The sequence below is a fragment of the Equus caballus genome, chromosome 17, assembly GCF_041296265.1.
Source record: "Equus caballus isolate H_3958 breed thoroughbred chromosome 17, TB-T2T, whole genome shotgun sequence".
In the NCBI taxonomy this organism is placed as follows: Eukaryota; Metazoa; Chordata; class Mammalia; order Perissodactyla; family Equidae; genus Equus; species Equus caballus.
Genome location: NC_091700.1, coordinates 98,338,845 through 98,360,278, shown reverse-complemented (window position 1 = coordinate 98,360,278; position 21,434 = coordinate 98,338,845). Strand labels below are relative to the sequence as shown.

At 53.1% G+C, this 21,434-nt stretch overlaps 1 protein-coding gene across 1 annotated transcript in view; it reads right to left on the bottom strand.

The window, feature by feature from the left end:
• COL4A2 (collagen type IV alpha 2 chain) overlaps window positions 1-21,434 on the bottom strand; it is a 191,000-nt gene that overhangs the window by 12,997 nt on the left and 156,569 nt on the right. Inside the window, exons 28-40 of the mRNA XM_023621825.2 lie at window positions 21,077-21,184; window positions 17,850-18,071; window positions 13,919-14,080; window positions 12,912-13,082; window positions 11,970-12,113; window positions 9,326-9,448; window positions 8,856-9,037; window positions 6,545-6,608; window positions 6,269-6,343; window positions 3,655-3,762; window positions 2,869-2,976; window positions 1,845-1,916; window positions 1,079-1,204 (exon numbers count right to left, since the gene is read on the bottom strand). Coding sequence (XP_023477593.2) covers window positions 1,079-1,204; window positions 1,845-1,916; window positions 2,869-2,976; window positions 3,655-3,762; window positions 6,269-6,343; window positions 6,545-6,608; window positions 8,856-9,037; window positions 9,326-9,448; window positions 11,970-12,113; window positions 12,912-13,082; window positions 13,919-14,080; window positions 17,850-18,071; window positions 21,077-21,184 — 1,665 coding nt within the window. The remainder of the gene's footprint in view (window positions 1-1,078; window positions 1,205-1,844; window positions 1,917-2,868; window positions 2,977-3,654; window positions 3,763-6,268; window positions 6,344-6,544; window positions 6,609-8,855; window positions 9,038-9,325; window positions 9,449-11,969; window positions 12,114-12,911; window positions 13,083-13,918; window positions 14,081-17,849; window positions 18,072-21,076; window positions 21,185-21,434) is intronic.

Below are 21,434 nucleotides of genomic sequence, written 5' to 3'. Positions count from 1 at the left end.
TCTAGATTCTCACCCCTGACTGGGGCCTGTGCTGGTGGACTGACCTGAGATCTTTACCCCTGAGTGGGGCTGCGTGAGCACCACACAGCCTTCCAGGATTCACATTAAGGCCCCAGTTCACAGCCCCTCTCCCCATTCTCCTGGCTTCAGATCAATGCTGTAGAGCTTGGCTATCAGGGAATTCTAGAGTTTCCAGCTATTTGAAAAGGGAGAGGGGAGGCGACAGACCTTGGAGAATCAGAAGATGGATCTGTGAGCCCTGAGGCACCTGATGCCCCTACAGGGGATGGGTCGCTGGCCTCTTCTCCTTTGCAGTGTCTTTGGTTCCATCTTCGGAGGGAATCCTGACCTGAGCACTTGCGCTCAGGCTCTGGTGCTCAGGAGCCCAGTGTGTGATGGGGCCCTGTCCCCATGAGCTGCCCAGCACCAGTGCCCACACCATAGACAGCCCCTGGCTCAAGGTTGCCACAGGGGAAAATACTGGGTGAGCTGGCGCGGCAAGGCCAAGGATGGTCAGAAAATGAACACGGGGCTGTAAGCTCACACTCAGTGAAGCCGCAGTATCTCTTACTGGTTCTGCTCCAGATACTGGTCATATTTCTATGTGGGAACGTTTCCCATCTCAGTGTAGGCTCCAGCATGGTTTGGCAGGTGGATGGGTAGGCTGGGGAGGTGGGAGGTGGGTTTATTTCTCAGCAGCTGAGACCACCTCTCTCTGGTTAGCTCCACCAACGTTCCAGGCCCTCAGGCGGCCTCAGCTCAGAGGCTGTGAAGCGAGTATCTGTCTGCTTGTCCAACACCTAGAGTGCATGCATGGGTGAGGTGCCCTGGGACCCTAAGGGATGGAATGTGATCCCTGGGGCGAGGGGCCTTATCCTGATCACAAGGGGGGGACGGAGGTCCATAACTAACCCCGATGGAATAAGATACATTTTTTAATAAAGACGATGGGAGACTAGGCAAGAGGTTCTGCAACAAGAAATTCTCTCCAGCTTCTTATTTCTCACTCTCACTCCAGCCACCCAACCTTTTGGGGGCTGGATATGCAGGTGGAACAATCGCAAGTGTCTGGCCTCACCTGGGGCTCCTCGCTCCCCCTTCTGTCCTGGGGCTCCCGCAGGGCCTGGAAGGGTGTTGGCCTCTCCTGGGTCACCTCTGTCCCCAGCAGGACCTGGGAAACCTGGGTCTCCGTGGATGTCTGCACCTGTGGCAGGGTTAGCAAGCAGCAACATCAGCATCTTCAACCACACAAAGTTAATTCTCGTGAGCCAAAGAACAGCAGTGCTCTTCAGTGAGACTCAAAAATAGAAACCAGAAAGCTGGCACGGCAATTTCAGCTTGCTATGTGGCCTCAGGGTCCCAGATTCTGAGACTGGAGAAAGCCTAGAGATGGGAGTTGACCCCTTGGCTGCACAAACGAGAAAACGGAGGCCCCTCAGAAGGTTGTGGCGCTGGGACCCCACCTGACGCCCTTGGCTCCTGGTTGGCTCCTCTGGATGCCAAGCCTTCATCGGGTTTAAAGCGAATAACTGTTTAAAAGCTTTTCTGCTCACAGAGCAGGTGCTCAGAGCAGCTGACGGTGGGAAAGAGTGACACAACCGGACCATTTTAACTGGAATTGACATGTTAAATGGAGCACGTGTGTGAATTTATATATGACCACACACGTACAAATTTTCCTGTAGATAGATGATAGTTGTTTACATAAAATATCTATACAGAGAATATTCTAATAGCAATAGGACTATGGGCGATTTTTTCCCTTTTGTTTAAATACATTTTTAAAAACTCTTCTCCACTGAATATGAATAACTTTTATCATGTGAAAAGCAAACAGCCGGTACCTGGGGACCCGGGGGAGCCTTTGGTGCCTGGCAGGCCGTGTAATCCGCTGATGCCTCGGATGCCCGGAAAACCTGCGGAGTGTCACTCGTGGTTATTGCGTGCATGGGTCAGCAAAGAGAAACTAAAATAATTCACACATGTTCTCCTTTGCTATAACTCGGTCACCGACCCACCTATTCAGAAGCCCAGCAAACAGGAAGAGTTCAGCATCTACTCTGACATGTAAACTAATCACGTCTGTCACCTGGAGAACCGCTGAACTTAAAGACTGCTTTCAGAGACTCTCCTACAGACCCAGCAGAACCAGAGGGGGCTGGTAGGGGGTGCTCCCCTCTGTCCGGACGCTTGAGTCACTGTCTGTGTTTGCTTGGTAAAAACCGAGAGCCCGGTTGGAACCGAGAGCCCGGCATTAGTGCCACCCCCTCTGGAGTCCCGAGGATAAACAGTCCTACAGTGGGACCTGGGAATGGCGGCAAGTCTTCCCGGGAGGTGGCAGTGGGAGGGGCAGAGAGGCAATTCTTGGGGCCAGGAGTGTGCAGGCTGGGGTGGGGAGGGCGGTCACCCTTAACTCCCAGGAGAGTGCGGTCGAGGGCCTGTCCCCAGGCCAGGCCACACAACCCCCCAAATCCTGCCAAGGGCTCCGCCAGACCTCCCTCAGTGGGAAGCCAGTAGTGGCGGGACAGGGCCCCTGGCGTCCGACCCTCCATCGCCTCTGCGCCCCCTGCTGACCGGGGAGTGGCCCAGAGGCCTCTGGGTGTTTTTTCACTCATCTTTCCGGGAAGTGAAACGCATCTTTGCACACTGGCGTGTCTGTCTTGTTCCCAATGGGCTTGGACAACTGCAGACCCTGTTCTCGGCAAGTTTCGTGTGGACAGTAAACCATGCGCACCCAGCCTTTTACCTCACACGGTGTCACGGAAAACAGCCTGGAGAGAGGCCAGCCTGCCTGATGGCCTCTCAACCGGCACATCTGACTCTCAACAGCCCAGGTGCTGGTGTCTGTGAAGGGAGGGATGGGCTTACCTGGTAAGCCGGGAACCCCTGGCCAGCCAGAGTCTCCTTTGTCGCCAGGCCTTCCAACCCGACCTGGCTCTCCCTGAGGCCCGTGCAGCCCCGTCAGTCCTGGAAAGCCTGGGGGGGCAAACGCATCCTTGAGTCAGACAAAGGAACCTGGAGGCCTCCTCACCTGCAGCCCAGGTCCTGCCGAGAGGAGAGGGCTCCGTGGGGAAAGGACCAGCTTCCCTCAAGTGGGAATGCACGAAGCCTTGGACCCCCGCATTCAAGTTCCACAGGGTTAACCCAGCTGGCCAAAGAGAGCAGCTGTGCTTTCTTGTTCCCGTCCATCATCCACACCGAAGTCGGGGGCGAGCCCAGGAGAGGATTAGCTGCCTCTCTTGATTAGCAAGAGAGGTCACCGCTTGCTTTCTGCCTTTAAGTTGGGGTCCCCAAACGAGTTTCTGCATATTTAATGCAGGAAAGGGGTCCTGTGACAAGAACTCAGTCTGCGTTTAGGGGGACAGAGACACTTCCATCGGCCCCCCACGTGGTTCCATGTCGCTGTGGGTACCCCAACTGGGTTGGCTGTTTCTCTCTGTGTGTTTGGCCCTAAGGCTGAGCCAGCTGACCGGCCACGTGACTGGCCACAGGGAAGAGCAAGCTTCACATGGGGGTGTGACCTGCCAAGGAGATGCCCACCGGCTGCCTCTATCCGGGGTCTTGCAGATTTGGAGATTCAGCCACGCTCTGCCCCGGGCCGCTGCCCCATCCAGCCTTGCTGGAGGAAGACCGTATGACCACAGGAGAATTTACCTGTTTGCCCTTTCAGTCCGGGGGGCCCTTGGACTCCCACGGCGCCTGTTATCCCCGGGAAGCCGACTTCGCCCTCTGTTCCTTTCTCTCCGAAGAATCCCTTTAGACCTGTAACCACAGAATTGCTGCTTGGACCAAAGCAGACGCTGCACCACTGGGGCTTAATGCTCGTAGGGTTCAAGAGGATGCCAGCCACAGGATGCTGCCATACCACATTGGTGCTTCTGCTGTGAATGGGGATGCGTATCTAAACGTGCTCCTTCCTCAACTGATTTTTTACCTAATTCTTCCCCCTGAGCCTGTGGTCAGCAGTCTCCTAGCTGGCACCCAATGGTCCTGTGTCCTGCCATTCACGCCCTCATGCAGTCCGCTCCCACACTGCCTAGGGCTGACGTGTGACCACCAGGATACCGCAGAAATGATGGGGTGTCACTTCAAGCCGAGGCAGTACAACGCGTCATTGCTTCCGCTTTGTCCCCTCTCTTGGATTGCTCACTCTGGAGGAGGCCAACTGCCATGTCATGAGGACACGCAGGCAGCCCTGAGAGAGGCCCACGTGGTGAGGAACTGAGGCCTCACGCGAGGGTGCCATCGTGGAAGTGGATCCTCCAGCCCCAGTCTGGCCTTCAGGTGACGCAGCCCTGCTGACGTCACGACTGGAATCTCATGAGAGACCTGAGTCAGGACCACCCTGATCCCGAATTCCCGGCCCACGTAAACTGTATGAAATAATGCGTGCTTGTAGATGTTCTCAACCACTGCATTTTGGGGTAATTTGCTGAGTAGCAATAGATCACCAATCAGGGCCCTGATCAGAGAGGTTTTTAAAGTGTGATGCGCCACAGAAATCTGGGGAACTAGTTGCACCTGCAGACGTCTGAGGCTCTCCCAGGGCTGACTTAGGGGGTTTGGGGTAAGGTCTGGAATCTGCATTTTGAACAAGCATCTCGGGTGATCGAGAGGTGGTCATTGGGCAGACTCAGAGAAACGCTAAGTCTGTTAGCGACCACATTCTACTTCAGATGTTTTGGTGTCTTCTGGTATGCCAGAAGGTTTCAAAAACCTCAGACCAAGCTGAATTCTGCATAATCACTTTTGTCCAGTGATTTGTGGTCTTGAAGAAAAATTACCCAAAAGGTTCTGCTTATTTTTTATTGATTCTCTTAGTTTTTTAAAATCTGCTCCAAACCCCTATTTACTCAGTGCATCTTCTTTCACAGAATACTCCCATCGTCTCCACCCAAACTGAGAGAGTCCAGTGTAGCTTGTCACTTCATCCTCCGAGGGATGGCGCCTGGGCCCCAGCTCCCCAGGGCCCCTCATGTCTGGGAGCTGATCTGACCCAGGGCTCCTCAGCCCCTCTCTCTGCTGCATGGGGCAAGGCTCTGTGGCTGACCCCACTCAGGCACACCTCACTTGTCCTATGGAGAATGGAACACCCCTGAGGATGGCTAACGCCACTGTCACGGCCCCGCTGCCCCCAGGACGGCAGTTCTGAGATACAGTCTCCTGGCGATGGATACGTGGGAGGCTCCACTTCCCGGGCCCATAGTTTCGCCAAAACCTAAACGTTCAAGGGGTAACAGCCACAATTCTTGGAGGGGAGTAGCTTCTCCCCCCGCCCGACATTTCAGTTGAACAAATGACACATGTGGCAAGATGGTCTCACATTTCTGGTTTTACAAACCAAACTGCCAAAGTAATTATTAGGATGGGAGTTTCAGCCAGCCGAGAGCCAGAAGGCTCAGCAGCCCAGGGTGCCCCTGAGACCGGGAAGGAAGACATCAGGAGACCAAATTATAGATCCACATGAGCCCAGAGAGGCTGGTGAACGAGGCTGCCTGCTCTGAGGGACAGTCCTGCTCCCCTGCTAGACTGCTTTCCATCCTGGAGCTTTTTCTACATAAAGAACCAGCTCAGCATCCTCCCTGTTGGCCAACTGTATGGGCAGACCCTTCCCGTGACCAGGACCATCCCTAGAAGGACTTGGGGCTCCAGGCAGCTTAAGCCATGTGGGTTCCCCCAAGACAAAGTCCCCAGGAAAGAGGCCTCTATTGCAAGACCCTTGGGGTCTCACTACAGGGAGGAATTTTGACCTCGAACTTCAGTGATGCTCAGAGGAGAGGAGCGAGCTGCTGTCTACATGGGGCACCCTGAGGCGTACAGGGCCGGGGGCTGCTCCTCGTAGCCTTACTCAAGAGATGGGCCCGACTCCACTGCCCTTTCTCCTAGATCCGTCACTGTAAGAATCTCCGGTCATTGTGTCACTTGCTCCGCACCCTATAATGTGTCCCCGTGGGCCAGGCTCTGCTTTTCCACCAGTTACATTTTATGGGCCACAGCTACCCCCATCCACCGACTGCTGATTCTGGCTACCTTCCCTTTCAGGGAGAGACAGAGAGAAGTTTGCTGATATTGTCTTGGCATTTAACTTAATGAGCAATTCCAGAGTGTTCCTTGCACATGGGGCTTGAAGACCTCAAACCATTCCCTATAACATGATTCATAGTGCTTATCAAATAGTGACACTCTTGGCAAGCCAGCTCCTGAGTGACGACCCAGACAAGGGTCAGGGCTGTTGCTGACACAAAGAGATGGAAAATGACTTAGGTACCTGGTGTTCCAGTGAGGCCCCGCTCCCCCTTCAGGCCCGGGCTTCCTGGTAAATCTATGGTGTCTCCAATGTCACCTGTCACGTGCAAAAAAGATGGTTGACAACAGGTCTTCCTGCTGGGAGGTGGTTAGCTTTGCAACTTCTCTTGTGCTACATTTTTAATGAGATAGTTTGTTTCAAAATAACTAACAGCATCCACAGGTCTGGTATCACCACGCCTGCCCAGAATGCTCTGGAGTGTGGAGGCGCTATTTTCACCATCGGAGCAACACTCACCGAAATCGCCTGTGGGGCCACTCTCGCCGTACAGGCCTGCTCTCCCCGGAGCTCCCTTGTCACCCTAGGGGAAAGTCACACGTGAAGCCACGTTAGGAGGCTGCTCACAAAATTAGCCTGTAATTGTGAAGGGTGAGGGGATCCCACTGCTCGCTTTGCTGAAAACCGCACTCAAGGTTCATGGTCTCGTCCTTTTGCAGAAAACCCCTAAAGCTTTTCAGGCCAACACAGTAGGTGGTTTCCTTACCTGTCCTTAATGAACAGCAACGTGGTAAAAATGAAACAAGCTTGCAGCTCTACTGAAACTAGTAACATCAGCGATGCGGATCCTGGTCAGGACGGTGGAGATGACAATCACAGCTCACGGCAGCCCGCCCTCTGCCAGGCTGTACATGGTCCCATCTCTAGAGCTTCATCTAAGCCTCATGACAACTCTATGACAGAGGTGCTATTATTTCCCATTTGACAAATGAGGAAATTGAGGCACAGAGAGGTTAAGTGATTTGCTCAAGGTCACTCAGCCCGTAAGCAGCAGACCTAGGATATCAACTTGGGCTGCCAGATTCTAGAACTAGCTCTCTAGATTATAAAACAGTTCCACGGTGTGTACTTCCATCCATGGAGAGAGTGGGACTTCTCCATAACAGTGTTGGTTGCTGATAATGAGACTGGGAAGATGATGTCTGGGTCGCTCTGCGATTCCACAGAAATCATGCATTTCCCCTCTGAAGCTGCTCCCTCCTTAGAGGGTGGGAGGGAGTTCTGGTCTACCACGATCCCTCTGGTCCCCACTTTAGCATCAGCCTCGGATTTCAGAACTGCGCATCAGCGCTATTCCCCTTTCCTAGCATGGCTCAACTTGAGTCTTTCAACCCTAGTGCAGCTCCATTCTCTCCGGGGGTGGGAGGGTGTGCTGGAGGCTACATCCTTGTTTAGATAATAATCTATTTTCCTTTCTTAAAGCTTGCTTTATTAAGGCATAACTTACATACAGTGCAGTGCACTCATCTTAAATGCCCAATACCTTTTTACTCATGTGCCACCCAGATAAAGACAGAGAACATTTTCACCATTCTAGAAAGTTCCTTTGTGCCCTTTCCTAGTCAATAGTCCTGACCAAGAAAGCCGCTGTTCTGACACACCTCTACCAAATAGTCTTGTCAGTTCTTTAACGTCACAAAAATGGAATCATATCACATGTACTTCCTATTTCTGGATTATTTCATTTAACATAAAGTCTGTGAGATTCGTTCATGTCATTGCATTTATCAATAATTCTCTGTTTTTACTGACGTCCATGAGTCCATTGTCTGAGTGTACCATGTTTATTTATTCTTTCTCCTGTTGACAGGCATTTGGGCTCCTTCCCAGTTTTTGGCTATTATGAATAAACTGCTGTGAACACACATTGTCATGTGTGTCTTTTGGTAGACGTACGTGTCTCTCTTTTTTAAGTGACCTGGCTAGCTGCATATAAGACTGAGCGTAAGGTCCCACCAGCTACAGATTTGGGGAGTGATGGCAGGAAGACACCTCAAGAATTCTGAGAACATCACGTACACCAGGGTGGGCCAGAGAGAAGGCTAGGCCAGGGTCTGCAGCTAAACGTTTATCATAGGGTGGGCAGAACTTCTCATCTGCCCAAAATGTGCCAATCCCGCCATGAATGCCAGAAATGAGTCAGTCATATGCTGAGGACTCTGAGGGTATAATACCTTTAAATCAAAGAGGATAAAAAGAGAATTCCATGAGATACTACCTATGAGGAGCCACTCTGCGCCTCGTTACATCACTATCACCACCACGCTCAGTAAAACTGCAAGGAGGCCTTTCTCTGAGCTTACAGGTGAGGACACAGGTGTGGAGAGGCGAGCGCCCTGCCCGGGGTCAGGGTGCACACAGTGACCACGACAACACAGGGCCCGGCACACAGGAAGTGCTCTAAAGACCTGCACTGGGTGAAGAAACGAGCAAACAGCAGGCCGATGTCATCTGTGGTGTCATTTGGTAAGGGGCTCTCAGTCCTGATGTCACATATGTGCTCGGATCTCTGGAAATTCAAGCTTAGTTCTCTCAAGGTCCCTATGGAAAAATGCAGGCTCCGTGCTTGATCCCACAGAAACCCCTGGAAGGGCTGGGGGCACGGGTGGCGCTCACATCCTGGTTGGTGCTGTTCTTTACACTGACCAGGGACCTGACAGCCTGAGGCTTCAACTCTGAACCTGGGCCTGACCCCTCGGACCCCAGCAAATGCTGGTCAACGGTGGAGGAGAGCAGTTCGCAGAACACATGGAGGAAGGTGCTCACTTACCCTACTTCCTGTGAACCCGGGAAACCCTATGATGCCGGGAGGACCGGGCACCCCAGGGAATCCTGGCACGCCAGGCACACCGGGCACTCCGATGTCTCCTTTGACTCCTTTGATGTGGCCGGGCCTCCCGGGCAGCCCGGGGATGCCCGACAGGCCAGGGATCCCGGGCATTCCTGGAACACCTGCAGGAGGACGGCGCAGGTGACGCCCTGGGGCGCATGCGGACCCCCGCCCCAAATTCTCCCCTCCGCAGTCCTGTGGGCTGCACACCTCACAGCGGGAAATGAGGCTGCTCGGGCCTCAAAGAACAGCCTGTGAGCCCACGCCAGGGTGGAGAGGGGCTGGATACAACACAGGTTGGCAGGGCGCAGGGCAGCCTCCGGGGCGGGAGCTGAGAGGCAGGGGTGGAGGGAGCGGGACCCCAGCTGGATGGCTCGGGGGTCAGGCCCAGCCTGTTAGCGTTGCCTCACCTTTTAGGCCCAGGTATCCTTTCAGTCCCATGGGTCCTTCATCTCCTTTCTCTCCCTTGATGTCTTTCATTCCCGGCAGGATGATGGGAGGCGGTCCTGGGGGGCCAGGGTCCCCTCGGCTGCCTGGAAGGGAATCACAAGGCTGTCTTTCCTCTGTCCTCCGGACCAGGTAAAGAACACAGGTGGGGAGGCCTCTCTGTCACTGCTGTCTCTCCAAGCCTGAGTCCTGAGAGGCCTGGAGCGGGGCGGGGGGCACGTCTCCCTGAACTGGAAGCCTGCGAGCTGGGATGCAGCACCCCGAGAGAGACCCAGCCACGACAGACACCTGTCTTCTCCCCCAGCTGCTCTCTCCACGCAAGTGGAGCGTGGGCACAGAGTACAAGGCATGTAGAAGACCTGTCCCCCCGCAGTACTGCAAGGACAACGCAGGGACAAGTGTGATGGGTGACAAAGAATGTCAGAGTGTTATATTTGCGCCCTGATGAGACAGCGATCAAAGTTGCTCACAAGCAGGAAGGCGCCGTGAGGAAGGATGCCAGCTCAACCCTCTTCCTGCAGGCACCAGCCGAGCCTCAGAATTTACCAAGGGCTGGCCAGGGCTGGGGGGTCACAGGGAGCAGCTGTGGAGGGGAGCCTCTAAGGAGTTAATAAACTGCACGAGGGGCTTGGGGCTCAGGAGGCTGCAGGCTGGTCAGGGAACTGTGGCATAAGGTTCAGGCTGAGAATGTTCTGGAATCTATGTTGACTGGATGAGAGGGCAGCTGGTAAGTGAGATTTTGCTGAATGAAAAAAATTTAGTTTCATTCATTGAACATCCACTGAGTATTTAGTGCTGGGCTAGATACTGAATGAACAGAATCGCATTGTTCCTGTCCTTGGAGAGCTGGCCATCCAGTGAGGGCGGGCACCCCACGGTTAACTTCACTCCAGGTAGGCTGGAGGAGAAGGGACAGCGGAGCCGAGGGAAAACGGCGTGGAGTCCAAGGGTGAGTTCATCTTTAATTTAATTTTAAAATACCATTTCTTGCTCAATGGCCTGAAATCACTAAGTTATCATGAAGATTATTTGAAAACGCAGTGTGAGTAGAAAGCATGGAAAAAGCAGAGCCCTAGACTGCAATTTCTATTTTTCTAAGAATTTGTAAAAGTTACTACACTTTGTGGAGTAATTAAGTTTTTAGAGAAATAGCTTGATTAGGATACAATTACACACCATACAATTCACTCATTTAAGGAGAACAATTCAGAGGTTTTTAGTACATTCAGAGTTCACCAACCATCCCCACGATCTAACTGGAGAACATTTTCGTCACCCCAAAAAGAAACCACGTGCCCAGCAGCAGTCACCCCCAAGCTGTTTCCTGCCCCGAGTCCTAGGAGACCACCACTCTATGTTCTGTCCCCACAGATATGCCTCTTCTGGACATTTCCTATAAATGGAGGCAGACAACATGTGGCGCATTGTTTATCCAAGTCGAAGTATGTCTCAGAACCCCATTCGCTTTTATGGCTGAATAATACTCTTTAAATGGCCAGATCACATTTTGTTGATCTGTGACGGACCTCTAGGTCGCTTCTACTTTTGTCTGTTATGAATGATGCTGCCGTGAACACTCACGTACAAGTTTTGCGTGGATGTGTTTCCAGCTCTCTTGGGCGTACACCCAGGAGAGGACCTGCTGGCTAACTGTGCTTAACTTTTTAAGAAACTGTCAGTTTCCACGCTGGCTGCACCATTTTATGTTCCCACCGGCAGCGTCTCACATGAGGGCTCCTGTTTCTCCACATCCTCATCAACACTTGTTATTAGTAATTAAGCGTTTAGGGACCATCGTGATAACTTCAGAACAAAGGTGTTTGAACGAAAGTCATGAGAAGGTGGCTGGTGGGTAAGACACTTCCCGAACAAGGAGCCTCACCCTTGGGGCCCAGATGCCTGCCCACACCAGGTCGTGGAGCAGCCTCTTCCCGCTGGGTCCCATCTCTTTGGCACCGTGTTGCTCTTGCACCTGGAGTCCTGTGTCCCTCCTGTGCCATCGGCATTCCTCTCCTGTAGAATTCACCTCCTGCTGTTCGCCTGGCCTCACCTCCCACGCTCACCATGGAACAATCGTGGTGGGGTATGTTTCTCATGATGCTTTTGGTTTTCAATGCTACAGTCGTTTCTGTTTTCAAGTTTCCTTTGGTCGGGATTATTCCCGTCTTACACTGTCAGTGTGTTGAGGCAGGGATAAAGCCTTCTAGCTTTTGTCAGTTAATTATTATTATTCTATTTTTTTTTTTAGGATGATTAGCTCTGAGCTAATATCTTCGCCAATCCTCCTCTTTTTGCTGAGGAAGATTGGCCCTGAGCTAACATCTGTGCCCATCTTCCTCTACTTTATATGTGGGATGCTACCATAACATGGCTTGAGAAGTGGTGCATAGGTCTGCGCCCAGGATCTGAACTGGCGATCCCTGGGCTGCCAATGCAGAGCATGTGAACTTAACCACCATGCCACCAGGCTGACCCCTACTTTTTAAGAGTTTGTTTTTTAATAGCATCTAGCTTCTGGGTTCCTGGAAGCGTCATCCTGAGCAGTGTTCTGCCCCCGTGAAAGTGAGTCTCAACCCGTCAGAAAGACCTTGAGAGGCACGAACATACCTTTCACACCCGGCTCACCAGCCAGACCCTTCAGCCCCGGAACTCCAAAAAATCCAGCCTCTCCTTTGCTCCCTGGGAGCCCGGGTCGTCCTTTGAGCCCCAGCAGGCCTTGGAAGCCGTCCATCCCGGGTGAACCTCTGCCCCCTGCAGAGAAAAGGAGAGAAGCACTGGGTCAGGCGTGGACAAACACATGGGGTATGTCAGGCTTGCTCAGCCATGACATTCCCACAGAGTAACCCAGGTGACTAGATGCTGAGATTCTCAGGCCCAAATAGGGATTTCCGAGACACCGTTTCCTAAGGGGCTTGTCTGCTGACCTCCTTACAGACTGAGGGGTACAGAGTCAGCCCGTCTGCCGTCTGGCCACTGGGGACAGGACATAAGGCAAGCGAACAGAGGTCAGAGAGAAAGACACGAGGAAAACTGGAAGTCCCTAGGTCCGTGGGCCCCTGAGAGGAGGCTGGAGAGTGCCCTGGACGTTCACACTGCCCCCCGCATGGAAATCTGGCAAAGGACCACGGCAGAGACAGATCACTGTGTCTCCAGCAATAGCAAAGGGCCAGAGGCCCTGCTTCTAGAAAAACTGGCCTCGGCATTGACCAAAGCTTCGTTTTGGTTTCTGCTCACCAACTGTCCTCCGGATTTGAATCCAGAATCCCAAGGGGGCATCTCTACCAAGTTCCCCACCAGACAGCGAGTCCTCAGCCCCAGGCTGTCTCTCTCTCTTGGTAAATCAATTAACTGGTATTTGGGGCACATGAGTGGCACAAGCCTAAGCAGCATTGGCCCGCTTCCCCAGGGTCTGACGCGTCCTGGGGAGGGGAGTCCAGAGACCTCAGCCCGCAGGCGGGGGGGGCTAGCCTCTCCTGGCAGAGCTGTCCCGGGTCCCAGCTTAGCCGGCCCGCACCCCGCAGGGCAGTTACCCTGTCCCGTTACAGTTACCTTTTGGCCCAGGGATGCCAGGCATTCCGGCCACTCCTTTGAATCCAGGGCTTCCTGGGTGACCTCTATCGCCCAACAAACCGGGGTCACCTCTGTCACCAGGGACACCCTTCATGCCCACAGGGCCAGGGACACCTGTGTCGCCTGGGTCCCCTCTGTCTCCAGGTAGACCTGTCAAAGAGAGGGAGAAGGAAAATGAAACAGGACGAACAAACCACACCGAGAAGACTTCCCTTACGACACCTTTAAGGCATCGATTACAAAGACTTTTTTGACAAGAAAAAACTCTTGGAAGGAGAACAGGAGACTGAAGCTACAGAGGTGAGTGTTAAGGTGGGCCCAGAGTGTGTGGGAAACCTGCAGGCTGGCCTTTCTAAGGAGGTCTTCCCCTGAAAGCCGGAGGATAACCTGTGGGATGAAGCCAAACGTGCTTCCAGACGAATCTGACTTTCTCCACTCAAGCCCTCCTGCCTTTGGAACCCAAAGAACAAAGCTCCAGGGCTGGAACGGTGAGGCAGGAGCAGGCGGCCCTGCCAGCTCTAAGCCGGCTGAGGCTCCTCACGGGCTCCCACCCTCCGGACCATCGCCGGCTCCAGTAGGGAGCAGGTTCTAAGGGAGGTCCCACACCTGCCCTCCTCTTCCTGCTCTCTCACCTCATTACTGACTTAGGGCCTCAGCAGTTGCCCAGCTCACCACTCTCCCTGAGCCCCCACACAGGCTGCCAGCTTTAATGCATCCTGTTAAAACCCCCCAACGGCTCCCTTGCTTAGGGGCTCTAACTCCTTAGCTTGGCATTCAATGCCTTCTAAACTTTGGCCCAATCTCCCTCTCCAGACCACCACTGCCCTCCTCAGAACCCTGCGTGGTGTGTGGGATCTTCAGAACCCCTGCAGCTCTTGAGAGGGGCGCTCGTTGGAGTACAGTTTGAGAACTCCCTGGGGGCAGCGCTTGTTCACTTGTCCTATGAGTGAGGCCCCAACCCCCTGCTGGGAGGGTGGGATCCTTACCTCCAAAGCCTGGGGCGCCCGGGAGCCCCAAGGGCCCCTGCTGGCCAGGAGCTCCTGGGAAGCCGTGCTGTCCTGGTGGCCCGGGCAGTCCTGCCTGGCCCGAGGGTCCTGGGAAGCCGGGCTGACCCTTCAGGCCTGGCATTCCTGGCATCCCCTGGCTTCCTGCAGGAACAGAGACAAGTGTCGTGAGGCCAAGCTACACGGTTCATTGCCAACAACATCCACCCCTCAGACTTGTTCTATGACAATGGGATTTAACTTTTCTGGATTGTAGGAACGCTGGAAAATACAAAGAAGTATAAAGGGGAAGATCAAAGTAACCCAGGCAACCGCCCAGAGATAATGACTAATGCCTGGGTTCCTTTCCTTCTGCCTTTTCTCCATCCACACGAACATTCCTAGGAGTAGATGTTTGCAGAACTGACATGGCACTAGAAGTACCATTTTAATCCAGCTTTTTTCACTTGACATTATATTTTGAGCACTTTGCCACATTTTGAAATAGTCTTTACAAGTGTGTTAAATGGCTACATGAGTGGCATCCCATCGTGTGGACACATTTGGCCCCCTCACCTTTTCTGCCCCTACAAACAGTGCCTGAGGAAGTCTTTTGGCGTATGTACCCATGCCCACGATGCAGGTCACGTTTCTAGGAAGACGCCCTAGAAATGGACTTAGGGGGTCGAAGCAGACTGGAATGTAGTGCTCTTGAACACACATCGTCGCCGTCTCCGAGCGCCTGCTCCCATCTGTCTCCTGGCCGTGTTCGCCCAGTGTTGAGGGCCGGCCCGGAGAACCGACAGAAAGCCGCGCCCCCGCAGGACAACGTCACATGCTTTTGAGTCTGTTACTTTTCTTTCTCCTAGCTTTTGCTTTTTGGTGAAATTTTTCTTCTTTACTGATATCTTCCTCTGGGGATTTTGATATTTTTCTTCTAGATTTTAGTATTCCTCATACACATTAATTTTCCTTCATCTCTACTGTAAGGTTTACTCTACTTTGCTGCCCAAATTTTTATTTTGCTTTTGACATGCAGAATTCTAACAATTGTGTGCAGATTTTATACATCGTGTGTGTGTCTGTGATATTCATTCCATGAATGCCAGCAGAAGGGCCATTGCCTGCCATTTGCATAACGTTTCCCCAGAGACTTCCTGGTGCACTCACTCATTTATCCCATGACATCCTACTAAGTGTGCAGGGGGACCCGAGAGGAGGAGGCGGACAAGCGGGAGAACGGAGCGGGAGGGCATTAAGGAAGGGGACCAAGCCAGCCTTGGATCAATCCAGAACTTGGCTCTCAAGCCAGTGTCCCAGGCCCATGGTTCTGTGCGCGGCGCCATGGAGAGAGGTCTGTGGCAGCAGCATGTATGAGGTCCCCGCGCTCCAGTTTTACTGGGGGAAGTGAGGACACTTTCACGTTTCAGTTTCTTTCTTTAGTGTTGACAGCTCCAGGGACAGGGGGACTGCTGGCGGTGCTGACAGTTTCAAGAGCAGGCGGCAGGGCTGCAGATGGTGAGGCTGGCCAAAGTCAGGCTCCTGCCGGGACACTCTGTCCCTTCACAGGACAGACAGGAGAACGTCACACCACACGCCCTTGATGTTGGTGGCCCGAGAGAACTGAGCAGGTCCGGTCCCAGAGCTGGGGCTGGCCGGGTCAGGACGGTCCGAGCCAGGGTTTCTGGGGTGCCCCTTCCAGAAGGGGGAGGAGAGGCCCCGGATCAATGAGTGCGAAATGACCCTGCGACTTCCATGTGGCCTTAGAAAACTCAGGCATCCTGCCTTGTCTGCCATCTGTCATGACTGGGGCTTGGGAGCTCAATGTTCTACGTCAATTTCTATTTATAGAACATCTGTCAAAAAAGGAACAACTACAAAATGTCAGCTTTCCTCAGTAAATAAGGTCTACTCTGAGGACTCGGGTGACGACTTGACTCCCACGTTCTGCTCAGGATGGCGGGTGGCACGTGGGCGCCCGGGCACTGGCTGCCTGGCCACATGGTCACAGTGGCCCCCTGCCCGCTGCCCCGCCACACGGGCAGACTGAATCCACATGGAAACAGCTTCTCAAAACTCCCATGCTTCGGGAGTCTGAACTTTTACCAAATGCAATATTCGGCCTGAACGAGCTGGTCACACAGAGGGTGTCGAACGTGGGAGCCTTCGCAGGCTGAGGAGTAAGCCTGCCGCCATGCTTCGTTGTTGTGCCCAAACACGTCTAAGTCTTTGAGAAATACTTACGTTGTAAAAAATCTACCAGAAGTCCCTTCCGTAAAAGAGGTTGGGGCAGTTTCACAGTCAGATGGTGGAACAGACAGGTGGACAGGCTGACACAGAAGTGTGAGCGCAAAGGGGCGGCTCCTTGAACTACCCCACCCAGGAGGAGGACGCACAGGTGCCTTCCCGCCAGCGCCGCCAGCCCCTCAGGGTCTGCAGAGACCTGCTGAGTTACACCTCACGTTCCACCACCAACCAGGAGGCAGTGAAGTTGGCGAGGGCAGACCCTGGACGTCCTGGCACCGGGTCCCACTCCTTGGTGATTCTTCCAGTGGCTCGAGTACTTGGCTGGTCTTGGATGGAGCGGTGTGGTTTGCAGGTGTGTGTGGACGTGTGTGAGCACATGAAAGAGTATGAGTGTGTAAGAGTGTGTGTGCATGTGACCATGTGATTGAGGGAGCATGTGTAAGGGGGTAAGTGTGTGGACACATGTAGGTCTGTGTGTGCATGTACATGAGTGTGGGATCATGTGTACATGAGTCAGCATGGATGTGTGTGTGTGCATGAGCATGTGCATATGAGCACGTATGTGAATATGAACGTGTGTGTGCATGTGCACGAGTGAGTGTGTGCACACGTGCACTCCAGCCGGCTCAGGCCCTTCCTTCTGTTCTCTGGGCCTCACTGAACTGGGTCTCTCAGTGAACCCGGCCCCCACGCTGGGGGCTCTGCTCAGTGGACAGCGGAGGTGAGGACCAGCCTCGTCATCACGGAAGCCCCTGCCCTGTGCACGTGCCCCGGGCCTGCCAGGAACTGGCAGCCTCGTCACAGAAGCACTGGTGCTCAGAGCCTGGTGAGCCCCCCTGCCCATCAAGAGCCAGGCTTCATCCTCCTGTGTCTTCACGTAAAGGATGCCTGACTTGTGACTTGGGCCAATGGCAGTCGAGGGAGGGGACACTGCCTCCTGTACCACTTAGGAAGGCCCTTTCCGCCTGGGCTTGGGAGCAGGGACTGATGACAGCACTGTCACAGGCAAACGGTTGATACATAAAGCCCCGGTGCATCCTGCATCTTCACTCTGATTGGCTGGCAGTCTCCAGCATGTGGCGCACTGCACGCAAACGCCTGCTCTTTAGTGACGTGATCTCTCACTAAATCGAGGGCGTTTGGGGTTCCCAAGGCCAGTTGTGCATAAATTGGACACCTAAAGCCATCTGAGGCCTCATTCCCTCATCAAACAATGTGCAGTTTTTCTACTTTGGTAAACATACATTGATGACATTGAGAACATTAACAATTTTTTAAACCCATCAATTTTACAGCAGCTGATTCAACTGCCTTCCAGACCACCTCCACCTTCCTCTCAGCTCCTCACTAAGCATGGCTGGTGCCTCTTTCTTCACACCAGCTGCACACATCCTGTCGGAAGCACCAGCAGGCCCCCACGCTGTTCACACCACACTTGGGAACAGAGTACGTCAGTTAATCCGTACTTAGAAAAGGTCTCCCATGGCCACCCTTGCCTGGCCCTGGAAGGTGAGCACAGGATGATGACTATTGTCCCAAAACAATCTAGAGGAACGATGGAAGCGAGTGAGGAGAAGAAAAAGCCAGACTCATACAATACAGTCCTGTGGCTTCTTACCAAAGCCCCCAGGAGGGATTTGGGACCCACCCTTGGGAACCCCTGCTCCCCTCCGGCCACATTACTTACCCCTGAATCCAGGTGGGCCTCGCTCTCCTGGAGGGCCTTTCAGCCCAGGCTGTCCAGGCAGGCCGGCATCTCCCTGGGGCCCAGGGTAGGCTCCCAGGGCTTCTCCGGGAAGGCCCCTGTCTCCTGGAGGCCCAACTGGCCCTGGCAGGCCGGTGAGACCTGGCTGCCCATCCGGGCCAGGGAGGCCCACTGCACCTTTGGATCCTCGGGGCCCCACGAACCCTAAAAGGAAACATGGGTCATCCCCATAACCACAGGTCAGCATCATGACGTGCTAAGAGAGGTATCAGAAAGGCTGGAGACATCACGGCTTTGCCTGTGGGGTCCTCAGTTCAAGCCCTGGACCTGTCGCTTGTCTTGGAACCCACACCCCTCATGAGGCTGTCTTTCTGCCTCCCTCGGGTCTGGCCCCCAGCCCTACAACTTGGCTAAGGTGGACAAGGCTTTTGAACCAACTCCTTGGAGATAAATCTTCATAATTCATGGGCTTCTGTGTTGTGTAAATAATACCCGAAGAACAGCTTTTGTGGGACCTTCCAGGATGCGTGTGCAGGTGGGGAACAGAGCGGTGTGACGGAAGACACCAGGCGGTGAGAACGACCAGACCCCCGGAGCCCAAACTCTGCCCCTCGAGCTCTCCCTCTCCCTGTGAGAAGTCCCTGCCATCAGTCAGTTCGGAAATGCTCTAAAGAGGGAGCGAAGCCCTTCTGTCATCTTCACCATGAGAACCATCAACTGCCTGTTTTGGATGGAGGGAGGGCACTGTCATGGTCGGGCACTGGTGCCTTTCCTGGACGCCACCGGTCAAAGGGCCTCGTCACACCACTCCCTGTTCAGTGCCCTCACCCCGATGTGACCTCAGATTGAACCCAGGAGTGGACAGTCACGTGCTCGTTCAGAAGGAAAGCTTTCTGAGGTCCTTACAGCCTCGGCCATGCTACGCAGGATGCGGGAAAGGAGGCACCGTCCGCCCATTCTGTGTGGGAGACCCGACAAAAAAGATCCCTTCCCAGGACGGCGAAGCTGCCGGGCCTGGAGCTGGGAGGCGGGTTGATGAGCGTGTCCGTGTTTGGAACACAGAACAAAGATCTGGGCTTAACCTGAGGACTGATGAGCTGGACCCCTAGAGTTTTAGTGATGTGATTTACTCACATAAGGAAGAGATGTGGCTTTCATAGAAATGTGAGAATTGCTCATGGGAACTGGGGAGTGAAGTCTGCAGATGTGGATCCTACATCTGGCAAAGACTCTCTTTGAGCTTTGCCACCTCTGAAGTTGGGCATTTTACTTTCCTCTGCACGTGTGACAGGGTATGGTACACTCCATCACTAGGAGCAGTGACATGCATTTCAAAACTCGAAGAAATCCCTTCCTCATCTATCCTTTCCCTCTGGTCTACCCCAATCTCCCTGCTCACATAAGGGCTTACATTTCACTACAGAACAGGCTTTCTACTCATCTTGCCAACTTCCCAAATCTCCTGATAATGGGCACAACCCCCTCCCTCCCCTCTCCAGGAGAGCACTCTGTCGAGTTCACGCCCACTGGGCTGGGCACGCAAATTATGATTACTGGGTACCCTTCATATTGAAGGCAAGAAGCTATTTACAAATTATTATCCTTCTCTCAAAAAATTTCACACTTAACTTTGGTATACGTGACATCACCAAAATGACAATGCCATAACTTCTAAGCCTTCAGGTGCTCCCATGCAGGGCAACAATATGACACAGTCTGACCCTCTTGTGTGACAGCATGAAAACTTCCCTCTGCTCTCTCCCGTGCAGGGTTTTCACCAACACTTTGATAAAAGACACAGGGGGCATGCCTCCCAATCTTGCAAAACACAGAGAGATGCAAAATACAAAAGGCAACAGAATCAAGGTTTGCAACAATCTCCATGGGCTGGAACACTGAGTCCGGGAAGAAGATCTATTGGTCTGATGCAAGTTGTCCATCTAGGATTAAACCCATTGTCTGAGTGTAGGACAGGAAAGAGGCAAAATTCAATTAATTCTTGCTGAAAATATCTGCTAAGGGTCTAAATCTAAGGACACGACAGTCCCACTGCTCTGTGTGATAGTCTAGACGTGTGGACCATCTTTTCGGGACCCCAGCATGAAAGGGATGCTGACGAGTTGGAGGGCGGTCAAAGAAGGATGGTCAGAATTCTGAGATTATGTCCTAAAAAAGAGAGTTTCTTTCCTGGGGTCACTTCTGCCCGTCAGGACCTGTCCGTGCAGAGCCGTGGCCTCTGTACCCTGATGTGTGTGAGGGCTGGCTGTACAGAAGTGGAACCACTAACTCAAGGGGCAACTGGGTGGGAAATGAGCGGGAGGCAGATTTCATTCCAACCAAGGAAGAACTTTCTAAGAGTTTCAATATTCCCCAGGGGCTAGGTGAAGAAAACCTGACCAGGATCCTGTGGAAGGATGCTGGGCCTGGGGTTGCCTTAAGGACGTGTATGGTTTCATTTAGATAACACAATCCCAAAGGTGGGTGTCTCTGCATGCCAAGAAATGTGACCACGTGCACTCACACTGTCTGAGCCAGAACCACAAAGGGACACTGTGTTTGGGGACAATGAATCATATGATAGAGCATGCTGACACCCAAGCAGGTACTGCCTGCTTCTTACCACAGCCCATTACTGGAAACATATTTGTTTTCCTCCACATACAGGTAAACGGCTTTAGCTGTTTTAGTGACTAAATGGCCTCCAGCATTCCTTGCTGTGTCAGGTGTAGCTGGGATGGTTTGAACTGCTTGCTCAGGCAAGCTGCAAACTCAAGAGTGAGCGGGCATTACGGTGAAAAGCACAAACACAGAGCTTGTGTGTGGATGTTCCATAGGTGGTGTCTGGCGAGTGATGAGCAGCCTGGGAATGGAACGGGAGGGCTCTTTGTGCCTTGAATGATAATCTCGGAAGAGGGTAACATTCTGTGCCCCTTAGAATGTTTAATATCGACCAGAAAAGAATCTGTCTGCACGCTTATCTCTTTTTTCCTGCAAGACCTGTAGTATCTTCTGCAAAACTCCAGTACAACATTAGTGACGAAAAAGCTAAGGATTATTAATCTCCCAAGGACAGCAACAAAGTTGTCATTGAGCATTTGTCAAAGCAAGTTTCTGAATGTTAAAAACAACAGACCTGGGACACCTCAATCATATGTACACAGTCATTTCCCGAATCTAAGGGACTGAGCGGGGGTCTCACCCTGACTTACCTGGGGGTCCTGGGAATCCCTCACGTCCTGGGTCTCCTGGGAGACCCTTGAGCCCTGGGGGTCCATCCGCTCCTGAGAATCCTGGTATCCCTCTGAGGCCTTTGGCACCTAAACAACGCAAAGAAACCACAGCACATGTCAGAGCCGCATGAGGAAAGTCCAGGAGTAGATAAATGGTAGATGATCAAGTTCGGCACCTGATTTAACGTGCTCTCTTATGAAACTGGGAAATGATGAGGCCGGAGGATGTCAACCCTAAAACAGCACCTCTGGCAGTCGGCCACACCTGACTGTGGACCCTGCAGATACCGGCAGCAGCCCCACCTGCCAGTGGACGCCGCCAGCTGGCTCGCCCAGA